The sequence below is a fragment of the Ictalurus punctatus genome, chromosome 2 (genome assembly GCF_001660625.3).
Source record: "Ictalurus punctatus breed USDA103 chromosome 2, Coco_2.0, whole genome shotgun sequence".
Classification (NCBI taxonomy): Eukaryota; Metazoa; Chordata; class Actinopteri; order Siluriformes; family Ictaluridae; genus Ictalurus; species Ictalurus punctatus.
Genome location: NC_030417.2, coordinates 38587003 through 38599410, shown reverse-complemented (window position 1 = coordinate 38599410; position 12408 = coordinate 38587003). Strand labels below are relative to the sequence as shown.

The following is a 12408-nucleotide window of genomic DNA, read 5'->3' as shown; positions in this document are numbered from 1 at the left end:
ATGAGAGAATCTTATGCGAATTTTATGGAGACGTGAGAGCATTCTGTGTGAATGCGAGGGCGTTTTGTGTGAGTGCGAAAAACAGTCGATGTGAATGTGAAAACATTTTATGTGCGTGCGAGAGCGTTTTATGTGTATATGAGAATATTTCATACTAACATGAGAGACTTTCATGCAAATCTTATGCGAATTTCATGTAGATGCGAGAGCATTTCGTCAGTCTGTGACAACAATGAATACCTGCGAACATTTTATGTGAATGTTAGGAAAATCTTCATTGGCATTTTCTGCCAATGTTTTCCAGCCCAGTCCACCAGGACCCATGGAAAGTCCAAATTTTTGTTTTTCCCAGGCTCCAACACACCTGAACCTGGTATTTAGTGGTAGAAAGTGCATCACACAGGGTTCTCTCACGAGTGTGTTGGAGAACACTACAAGATGTGAATATATAAGAGAATTCTGTGTGTAAGTGAGAGCATCTATGGGCCTTATAACCTCAAAAAACCTCGATTTATACGATCATGACAAGTCAAACACGAGACACACACACACACACACACACCTTGGTGTTCCTGTCATAGGCTTCTTTAAACTGCAGGTGTTTGCCAGCTTTGCTGCCCAGGTCCAACCACTTCCCTTTCAGCCACTTCAACGCCGGCTTCCTCAGAAGATTTGACGAGTCCACCTTGGCTACGAACGTTATGTTTTTCCCTATAGCCGAAAACATTTTAAACCCAAGGTCATTCCAATCAATCACTTACTTCCTATAACTCTTTACAGTTTCGATGACCTCTGACCTTTGGTTGCCGTGGCGCTCTGGGGCTTCTCCACAATGAGGCCAGATATCTGTCGCTCATCTCCGGGCACGTGGTCTAAAAGTGTAGCAGAGAGAAGTCACATGAGAGTGAAATCAACCAATCACGGAGCTTTAAATTTAAGGGCAGAACAGACCGGCTGGAGGGACGACGCTTTCCTGTCAGTTACACAACCTCCTGTAGGAACCGTTTTGAAACAAATAGCGTCATATTTCAGCTAGGCATATCCGATATTACACTGAACACCACAGCGCTGATAAATTCTGGATTCTGATGGGTCAGGAGGCGTTGATTAATTTTCTAGAACAGCAGCTCTGACAGTAGTGCAGCTGCACATCACAGGTTTATATTAACGCGTTCGTTATGATATTTAATAGAAACGTAAATGGATTTTTTTTTTTAACCATGTGGAACCGTTGATGTAAAGTTGCTGATGGAATAGAAACCATCACAGAAATTCTAATGGTTTCTACTAAAAAAAAAACATTACAAAGCATCAGCTAACCATTAAAACCATTACCATTACTGGTGGATAATGGTATCCACTAGAGATAACATGCCACCAATATAAGGCAAAATAATTACCAGTAAAGACCCACAGAGACCATTACAGTGTCCAATAAAACCAATACAATTCCCATTATGACCATTAAAACCATTACAGGTTTTATTACGGTTTCTGTTGGGGTGTTTTTTTCAGTAGGGTTTTCTTTTTTAATTAACTTCGAGAGAGAGAATAAAGACGTGAAAGAACGACCGCTTGTAGCTGCTATAACGTAAGTGAGAACGGGAACTAACTTTAAATGTAACAATAAATGGATAAAAAAAAGGATGATGTGATGTTCTTTAATAAACTGGTGAAAATCGTCAGTAAATCGCCGTGGTATAAGAGGAATAAAACACTTCAGGATGCGCTGTTATTGGAAAATAATCAACGTCAGGATGGCAACAGTGACTCCTCTTGTTCATCACACCATCCGGTCGTTGATTACGTTTCAACGTAAAAAAAAAAAAAAAAAAAAACATTTTTAAATACAATTTAAATACAGAGTTTTTACAAAAGCTACAATTTCGCTTCATACCTCGTAGACTTAAATAAACATGTTACATAACAACATGGTACGATGTTTGAAAGGCGAAATGTTTGAATGGCTGCTTTCTTTCTCCGTAGGTTCTGCCGTAGGATGCGAAAGACACTCTTGTTCTTTCCTACAGAGTAATAATAATCACAATAATATTTTTTCCCCCATGTATATGTCATAGACAAATACATGCTAAAGGGATTTGTGTGTCTTACCATCCTCTGGCAACTCTGCATCAAGGAGAACGAGAAAGAGAGAGAGGGAGAAAGAGAGATTAGCGAGTAAAGATAGTAGAGCCTTTTGAACATATGACCTTCTTGAATTACATTTACACACACTTACACTCAAACCCATGTCTCCTGTCCTGTTAGGACTTCAGAATGAAGACGTAGCAGTTGGTTAAACCGATTTTTTTTGAACCCCAGACTGTTGGTAGTCGTTGTCATTATCGGTATGTCTATACAGACGAGCAAGGTGACTTGAAACTAAGCGTATAAAACAAGGAAATGAGAAAACTTGGAGACTAGAGGAGCCAAACCTGAGCTCAGACCAGCGACAGAGCTGAATTTCCTCAATTAGGTATGACGCTTTAAAGCAGTTCTCACCAACCACCTTCCTGGAGATCTACACTACCTTCCTGGAGATCTACACTACCTTCCTGGACCTTCCTGGAGATCTACACCACCTTCCTGGAGATCTACACTACCTTCCTGGAGATCTACACTACCTTCCTGGAGATCTACACCACCTTCCTGGAGATCTACACCACCTTCCTGGAGATCTACAGTACCTTCCTGGAGATCTACACTACCTTCCTGGAGATCTACACTACCTTCCTGGAGATCTACACTACCTTCCTGGAGATCTACACTACCTTCCTGGAGATCTACACTACCTTCCTTCCTTCCTGGAGGTTTCATCTCCAACCAAAATCTAACACACTTCTAGGAACTTCTTCAGGCAATGATTAGATGGTCAGGTGGGCACCATTATGTTGGAGATAAAGTCTTCATGAAGGTAGATCTCCAGGAACAGGGTCGAAGAAGAAGACACATATTAAGGCTCCAGCAGGCTGTTACCAATTCCACGCCACCAATATCACCTTCTCATTCCTCTCAGCCATCAGACGCTCTATAATTAGAGGAAGTGCTTTTGTCTCGAGTCTTCTCAGCGAGCAGCACGTCTCAATCCTGAGTCGCGTGATCTTCGACTTTAGGAACGTTGTCTTCTCCCAGGTGTCGTCTCTCAGCACTGTTTAGCCCACCGTGCTCTATCCTGGCAGAGTTGTTTGGTCTGGTCCTATTTACTTGTTTTTCTGGTTTGATCTTACAAAACTACAAAAGGTGTCACTGGAAATGATTCCAATTACGGTGGTGTCCAAAAACCGCCCGTACCAAACTTGCACGCCAGCAGGGAGAATCATCACACGAAGACACTGACAAGAACATAGTGGAGCTAGATTTCATCCTCATCGCTCTGATATACCTCACTAGTGCATGAAGTTCTTTTCAGGCTTCTGGGTGAGGTATGAACGCTGTTTTCAAGCACTGGAATGTTCCGGAGACATTCCATACCGGTCCCTCTTGAAAACGGTGGTCTGGGATTCACTTCACCAGAACCATGGTAACTGGTGTGGAAGGTGTCGGCATGCCGAGTAATTCGATTGGTCCAGGTTGTTGTGGCGTCGTTACAGGACTGTAACGAGATCAGCTCCACGTTTGATGCATGATGGCCACTTGGATGTTGGATGAAGAACCTAGTGCCTACCATTATGCAAACCTGCATGCACTAAAAGGAGTTGTGCAATCGAGCCATGGTTCCGAGGAGGAAGGGATTCTTCGATGTGAACGCAAACGTTCGATTCTAAGCCCCGCCCCCAAACAAGCCCAGAATCCATCCTCGAGTAAGTGTGAAAACGCCTTAAGAGGCAGACTATTCATTTCATATGTTTAATGAGGTGTTTCAGAGCAGGGTAAAAAAAAGCGTAAAGGTCACTCAGTGCATGCCATCCCAAATTTCGGATTGGGATTGGGAACCGCTTATATTTGCCTCGCTCTGTGGAGCATGAACCGCGTTCTCATTCATGCACAAAACACACAGACTCCGATATATACTCATACTGCATGGAAACCAGGTATATATCACGGTAACGAACGCTACAGTGTTTTTAATACACCGCCAATGATGCTTTTGCATTCCAGTCTTTTCTTTTCAATCCACGTCAAACCCATGGAAGCTCAGCACTTCCACCAATTTCCCGAACGTGGCCAGGTGGAAGGGTGCGATCGATTCACAGCGCGACTCGCTGCATCACCCAGTGTTTTGCTTACAGAACTTCAAAATGAAACCTCATAACACACGCCAGTCAGAACCTCTGGAACGGACGCGGAAATCCACCGCCAGAGTCAGTGACTGACTCACATGCATGCCTAGCGACATGTGTGCATTTGCACGTTCAACGTAACACCGTCGTAGCTCCCCGGTGACGTGCAAGCTCACGCGGACAGCGCGTCGCACGCTCGCGGTACTGCGTGTACGCGTGTCAAGCATGCTCATAATAACGGGCTCTTGGCCACACGGACGCTCGCAATTTTACCGCACGCTCATTTTCGTGAGCGGCTGATCAGCAAACACACGCCACGTGAACCTAAACACACACACACACACACACACACAGAGATAGAAACACAAAGTCAGCTGGGTGGGTCGTTTCCTTTTCCTTACCGTCCCCACATCCTTCATCCACTTCTGCATGAGAAGAAGCAACAAGCAGTCAGAAAGGGTTAATATGCGGACAAGAAACAGTTAAATTATCATCACATCTCACACACACACACACACACACACACACACACGTCTTATTATCCTTGTCTTTATGGGGACCAACCAAATGTCCCCACAAGGTCCAAACTGTCAGATATTTCTTATCTTCGTGGGGATAGTTGGTCCTTGACAAGATTTAAAACACACACACACACACACACACACACACACACACGCACACACACTATCCTGTAACCTTTTGTACCACTAGAATTAGTCTTATGTCATGGTATCATAAGTACTAGACACATAAATCACAACTAATATAATAATAATCAGAAAAAAACACACTGGTCATTTAAACATACAATGAGGGAATAATGAGGAAACACACTGGCCACGCCCACAAACAACAACCTACAAGCAACATGCCATGTGCCATGAGTTGTTGCTTGCTAGTGTGAGCGTGTGACAGTCAGGTGTGTATAATTTCACCAAAATAAATTAGCTTGCACACTATTCACTATTTATACAAAAGTTAGTATTCCAAGTGAGTTATTGTTATTATTTAATTTAATAAATAAATCCAAGAAGTAGATTTTTTTTGTTGTTGTTGTCATCATGACAATGGTATTTCTGTTAGCATTGCTAGCTGTTGTTAGAGCAGTAGTAACATGAGGAAACTCACCAGCAGGAGGAGCTGCTTCCTGTTTTGTAGGAGCTAAAAAAGAGTTTTTAAAAGGAACAAATTCGTAATTAGCAAAAATAAATAAATAAATAAATAAGGATATATATATATATATATATATATATATATATATATATATATATATATATATATATATATGTGTGTGTGTGTGTGTGTGTGTGTGTGTGTGTGTGTGTGTGTGTGTAATTCTATAAAATATAAATGACAATTTATTTCTTCTTTGTGTGTGTGTTACATACTTTGTAAAGTGACCTTTAGTGTTAGAAAGGCACTAGATACTTTGAACACATAAATAAATCAAATAAATAAAAACATTTTGCAGAAATTAGGACGGGGATGGGAAATAAAATTCGCAGTATATTGCAGGGAATATATTTGGAGGAGACAAGGTTCAAAGTTCTATTAAACGTACAGCAAGGTTTGAAGACGGTGGAGATCAGAGAACTCTCCTAATGGGCGTGACCTAATATTGTAACGAGCAAGCCCTCGAATGCAATTCAACACAATGTCATGAGCGACGAGAATCACAACGCGGTTCATTATAGATTGATACAGTAACTACTCTTCCTATGTTAGCGTTTGCGCTCTTGTTTAGCTTACACTTTCTAGAATAGCTTTCATTCACAAGGTTGCTTAGACTCAAAATATGAACTCTTGTTTATAAAAAAAAATCTGAGTGGGCGGGATTAGAAAAGTATCAGCCTTATGATTGGTGATAGTAAAGCTTATGCAAGCGTAATGGAAAGTTTTACCCCCACCCACTTTACATCAAAAGGGGATAAACTGGTGCCTGCAGATTGTGATCACATGACCAGTCTTGTTTAGTGCGATATCTCTGAACAAGGACGTAACTGGATACAATTACTGGAATCTGCAACGCACGCTGAAAGTGGGATCTCAATCAGTTTTAGCTTCCTTGGAGTTTTATTAGCATGACAGGTCCAGATTCCCGATATCGTTACCCCGATCTGTCCTCACACATCTAGAGCTGTGGAATCATTTCAATTAAAATTCTCTCACGAACTTCTCCCAAAAGCAGTCACTGACCCCCAGTGTTCCAAACCAGGAACAGATCGTCTCTCCACTTATCAACTCCTCGCGATGCTGGGACACAGGACACGTCGCTTGGCCTGGGTTCCCCATGGGGTCGGGTTGCGAGACCCACCCTGAGGGTTTGGAAGACATACTGAAGGGTCGACACCTCTATTTTGGACAAGGTTTGTCTTTCACGGTGAGATTCTGTTAACCGGTGTTGTGTTTGGTTCTCATTAGAGTTTGGCATTGTTCATCCGGCCGTAAAAGGATCTCGTCGAACGACCAAGAAGCCCTTTGAGTCACAAGATGGAGCAGACTGCCAAACACAATCCAATCTAATCCACTGACAGGTGTAGCAAGAACACAGCCAGACACAACATGGCAATTATAAAACAGACCTCCGTTGCAGGAACCGTTTTTAGGAACACGTGACCTGTTGGCTTGTTTGCACCCAAGGAGCCGGAACCGATTTTAATTTCTTTGCTGTAGTTCCAGAAAATGTTACTCGCGCTCTGGAGTAGCGAACGCATAGTCTAAAAACTCTAAAAGTTCTTTGGTTCTTTGATTTGTGTGAACAGCGGAACTCTTAAAGGTTCCATATATAATATTACAACAGAGAGGTTTCAGTTTCATAAAAACTTTAAACATGAAAAAAAAAACACACACACACACAAACGAACCGTTCAAAGACCAGTTCAGGAATCTTTTCATTGCGTAAACAGGAACCATTAGGGTGGAGCTTGACATGCTGGACAGTGCTGATTGGTCAAATACAAATTTCACAGATTCACAGAAAGGCTAAATTTTACCTGGGATTTTTTTGGTCTAACATGAATTTATTCAATTTATTATTGCCTTTTGGTGGTGTAGTGGTTCGTACGTTCGCCTCACACCTCCAGGGTCGCGGGTTCGACCCGCCAAGTGCTCCGAGTTCCTCCTCCAGTCCATGGGGACATGCATGGTAGGCTGATCGGCATGTCGAAAGTGTCCGTAGTGTATGAATGGGTGTGTGAATGTGTGTGTGATGGATTGGCACCCCGTCCAGGGTGTACCCCGCCTTATTCCCGATGCTCCCTGGGATCGGCTCCAGGTTCCCTGCAACCCTCAAGGATAAATGCATGGATGGAAATTGTCTTTTGCTTTGGCGTTACACTTGACAGCAAAGAAAAATATATTTTTTTTTGTTCAGTCCATGTTTTTTTTTTCAGGCCTAAAGGCGAGTGTTTGTGTTCTGAAAATCAACTTACGGGTCCGCGTAACCCGACTCTGAATACGCCTAACTTTCCCCTCGTCAATGTAACCGTTTTGGAGTTTTAAATATGGAATTAAATACATCTGTAATTATCTCAGAGGAGGAGACAAAAACAAAGCAACAAATTGGCCGACGTTGATGTAAATAAGATTATAGAGGGGCAGCTGCAAAGGGTGGAGTTAATCCACGTCCCCTTGGAAACTTGATCGCGTCCGAATAGTGCTTAAAGTGGATTATTTGGGGTTTTTTTTTAACTAAAATAAAGACGTTTTGATTTCTTTCTCGCTCAGACTGTCGATTCACGCAGCTCATCGGTGACAGTCATGGTAGTCATGTGATTACACAGAGTGACACGCCCCCTAGATCTGGTCTCCATTTTAGCCGATGCTTCTCACACACATCCCTAACAAGGAAGGCTTGAACTTTCCTGCTTTGTAGAAATCAGAGCATGACCCAAGTCGAGCGTTACGGGCTAGAAAGACTTTTTTTGTTTTTTTTTTTAATTAAAAATCACAAATCTATCTATCTAAGTGCATGTAATCATTTCATCACTCTTATTGTGCCGTGGATGATCTAATGCATCTGTCAACTTTAATAGTTTCGTTATCAAGCTATTAACAGAGATCAGGTTTTAACATCGTATCTATTATCGTATTTAAAATTTTGAAGTCCTTGGAAGAGACTTCCAGTCGGACCAGGGCCCCGAATGTAATCCGTGGGATTTACTGTGCGAGTGAACCGAGAAGCAGACTAAGGAGGCATGCGAGAAAATAATTAGAGAGACAGATCGTGTTGTGGTGCCGATGAAGGGGGTGATAGAGTCCGATATCTCGGCTACATTTAACGAATATCACTTGAGAAAAGTGTGAATATGCGATTCGAATTCGTCCGTCTCTCTATAAATACCCTCATCTGTCGCTCTATCTGCAGGTTTCTCTTTTTATAGGTCTGTTTCTCCAAGCAGGACCAAACATGGAGCTCTGCTACGGAACGGATCACCTGTTCACGCCGCTATTCTGACGCTCCGGGAAAATCAACCATAAACAGGTTTTTTTTTGTAACGAAAGAGATGAGATATCACGAGCGCTTGAGAAGGAATTTATGTCCCCGAGTCATGTTATGCTGAGGCTTCTACCGTCCCTAGGTTCAGTTTTTGCTGTCAAAGTCATCTCTCTCTCTCTCGGTATCTCTCTAACCTCTTGGGAATGTCCATGTGCTGCGAATTTCTTGTCACGTTTATTTTTCCCCTGCTCTCCCCCTCAGCTCTGCACTCAGAGACAGTAAGACGGTCCGAAGAAGGAATCGGAGACGGGAGATGAGAGAGTCTTTCAAAGTTCTGTCACTTTTAGTAAAGCGGGGTATAAACGTTTTCAGACGGAACGCCTGGTTTATGCACACCGCATCGAGAAATGCAGATGAGAATTAGTAAGGGCACACAAAACTCCAAACTCCATGCACAGCTGACAAAATGGTGACTAAAACGAAAAAACGGCTAAAGAGCGCCTCCTGTGTTCGGCACGTGGTAATTCTTTACTTCCAGTAATACAGCTCAGCCACTGCAGCACATCAGATATCACAAACTCCTCCTTCTTTTATAGGCTACTCGCTTGTTGTCTTCATTTTTTGTCTTTCAAGTCATTAATAAGAAACGGGCAATGTTTTTTTAATGCAATTTTTGCATGTGATTGATATAAATAAGTGATTCTAACTCTTGTATTGTGTATAATGTGTGTATTGGTGCTTTGTTTCCATGGAGGGAATCGTTCATTTGATTTCTTTATAATAATAATAAAATATATATATATATATATATATATATATATATATATATATATATATATATATAAATGGTAACCCCACCCATAACTCCGCCCATTTGGGATGTTTCATCAAACAAATAGAGTGGCGCAAAATGTTCCTACATTCGTTAATGTTCAGCGAGCTGTTTCTTTTTGTGAGGGTGGCGGCGTATTCAAAGTCTATCCCGAGAATACTGGGTATGAGGTGGGGATACACCCCGGAACACCAGTCCACTAATCACTGATCACCAGTCCACTAATCACTAATCACTAATCACTGATCACTAGTCCACTAATCACTAATCACTGATCACCAGTCCACTAATCACCACTCCGCTAATCACTGATCACCACTCCGCTAATCACTGATCACCAGTCCACTAATCACCACTCCGCTAATCACTGATCACCACTCCGCTAATCACTGATCACCAGTCCACTAATCACCACTCTGCTAAATCACTGATCACCAGTCCACTAATCACTGATCACCTGTCCACTAATCACCACTCCGCTAATCACTGATCACCAGTCCACTAATCACCACTCCGCTAAATCACTGATCACCACTCCGCTAATCACTGATCACCACTCCGCTAATCACTGATCACCAGAACACTAATCACCACTCTGCTAAATCACTGATCACCAGAACACTAATCACCACTCTGCTAAATCACTGATCACCAGTCCGCTAATCACTAATCACTAATCACTGATCACTAGTCCACTAATCACTAATCACTGATCACCAGTCCACTAATCACTGATCACCAGTCCACTAATCACCACTCCGCTAATCACTGATCACCACTCCGCTAATCACTGATCACCAGTCCACTAATCACCACTCCGCTAATCACTGATCACCACTCCGCTAATCACTGATCACCAGTCCACTAATCACCACTCCGCTAATCACTGATCACCACTCCGCTAATCACTGATCACCAGTCCACTAATCACCACTCCGCTAATCACTGATCACCAGTCCACTAATCACCACTCTGCTAAATCACTGATCACCAGTCCGCTAATCACCAATCCGCTAATCACTAATCACTGATCACCAGTCCACTAATCACTCATCACTCATCACTGATCACCAGTCCGCTAATCACCAGTCCACTGATCACTAATCACTGATCACCAGTCCACTAATCACTAATCACTAATCACTGATCACCAGTCCGCTAATCACCAATCCGCTAATCACTAATCTCTAATCACCAGTCCACTAATCACTGAGCGTACACAATCTACTGGCATGTTTCTGAGCAGAACATGGAGAACTCAGAGGAACCCTGCATGACTACGGCATATGTGTGTTTGTGTGTGTGTGTGTGTGTGTGTGTGTGTGTGTGTGTGTGTGTGTGTGTGTGTGTGTTTCCAGGCTTGTAAATACATATATTAATCCCCTAATAAATATTGCACATTCTAACATTTCTACACATGGTGTATTTATATATATAAAATCAGCAAGTTGGAGTGGAGGAACAGAACTGAAAAACGCCTCAGATAAGTAAATAATAATCTCACCTTAACATACACGATCGTTCTTTCATATCATACATTCATTTATTTTTCGTTAATATTCATTATTTAAGACAGTGGAATCAGTGGAAGCAATGAACTGAAAGAAATTAACAACGTAAACGAAACAAAAGTTGGCTTTCGGAAGCAAAAATAAGAATAAAGGTGACAGCGTGACGTAAAAACAAATATCGTTAAAGTCCAGGACAAAATCCGAACGGCGCTAAATCATATTTCACCACCTGTGTGTAATTTATCACCGGACACACACACACACACACACACACGTCATCAGCATGGCCAAGATGTGAGGTAATGCCATGAGACACGGAGACTGTGTGTGTGTGTGTGTGTGTGTGTGTGTGTGTGTGTGTGTGTGTGTGTGTGTGTAGATAGGCAGATTTACAGAGAAGGTATCATTAGTTTTAGAGCTTGTTCTGAAAATGAAGAAAGAGTTTGAAAGTTTTGCAAATGATTCATACGTCTTACACGACGCTACGTTGACGCTAGCAGGTGATGCGTTGTTCATGTCGATTGTGGAGGCGTGGCTTGTATTTTTTGTCATATTTACAGTATATACTGTGTATATACGTCATATACGTAAATAAAATGAAATAGTGTGAAAGTGGGTTGTTGAATTTACGGGTTACGTGCTGATTTTGGTGCTAGCATCGTTCTCGGATCGGATTAGCGAAACAAGCGGACCGTTTGTCCTAGCCGCTATACACACCGAGCGGACGCACCGACGATCTCGGCCGCTTCTTTCCCGGCTTTATTTTTCTTCGTAACGTGTCTGTACACGTTTAACGACAGGACGCACGGTAGGCTGGACGTCAGGATGAGATGAAAACTCGGTTATAAGAGTTTCCATTTTTGCAGGAACGAGTTGGAGACAGGAGGTAAAGCGAGGTAAAGAGAGGTAAAGCGAGGTAAAGAGAGGTAAAGCGAGGTAAAGATAGGTAAAGCGAGGTAAAGCAAGGTAAAGCGAGGTAAAGCGAGTTAAAGCAAGGTAAAGAGAGGTAAAGCCAGGTAAAGAGAGGTAAAGCAAGGTAAAGAGAGGTAAAGAGAGGTAAAGCAAGGTAAAGCGAGGTAAAGCAAGGTAAAGAGAGGTAAAGCAAGGTAAAGAGAGGTAAAGCAAGGTAAAGCGAGGTAAAGCGAGTTAAAGCAAGGTAAAGAGAGGTAAAGCCAGGTAAAGAGAGGTAAAGCAAGGTAAAGAGAGGTAAAGAGAGGTAAAGCAAGGTAAAGCGAGGTAAAGCAAGGTAAAGAGAGGTAAAGCAAGGTAAAGAGAGGTAAAGCAAGGTAAAGCGAGGTAAAGCAAGGTAAAGCGAGGTAAAGAGAGGTAAAGAGAGGTAAAGCAAGGTAAAGCGAGGTAAAGAGAGGTAAAGCAAGGTAAAGAGAGGTAAAGCCAGGTAAAGCGAGG

General features: G+C 42.3%; 1 protein-coding gene across 4 annotated transcripts in view; it reads right to left on the bottom strand.

The window, feature by feature from the left end:
- Positions 1-12408, bottom strand: part of mybpc2a (myosin binding protein Ca) — a 39798-nt gene that overhangs the window by 19567 nt on the left and 7823 nt on the right. Inside the window, exons 2-6 of one of the 4 annotated variants that reach the window (XM_017495857.3) lie at positions 5349-5381; positions 4622-4645; positions 2113-2127; positions 798-872; positions 563-711 (exon numbers count right to left, since the gene is read on the bottom strand). In XM_017495857.3, the coding sequence (XP_017351346.1) occupies positions 563-711; positions 798-872; positions 2113-2127; positions 4622-4645; positions 5349-5381 (296 nt within the window). The remainder of the gene's footprint in view (positions 1-562; positions 712-797; positions 873-2112; positions 2128-4621; positions 4646-5348; positions 5382-12408) is intronic. The other 3 variants (XM_047161688.2, XM_017495867.3, XM_017495876.3) reach the window with 3 other exon arrangements.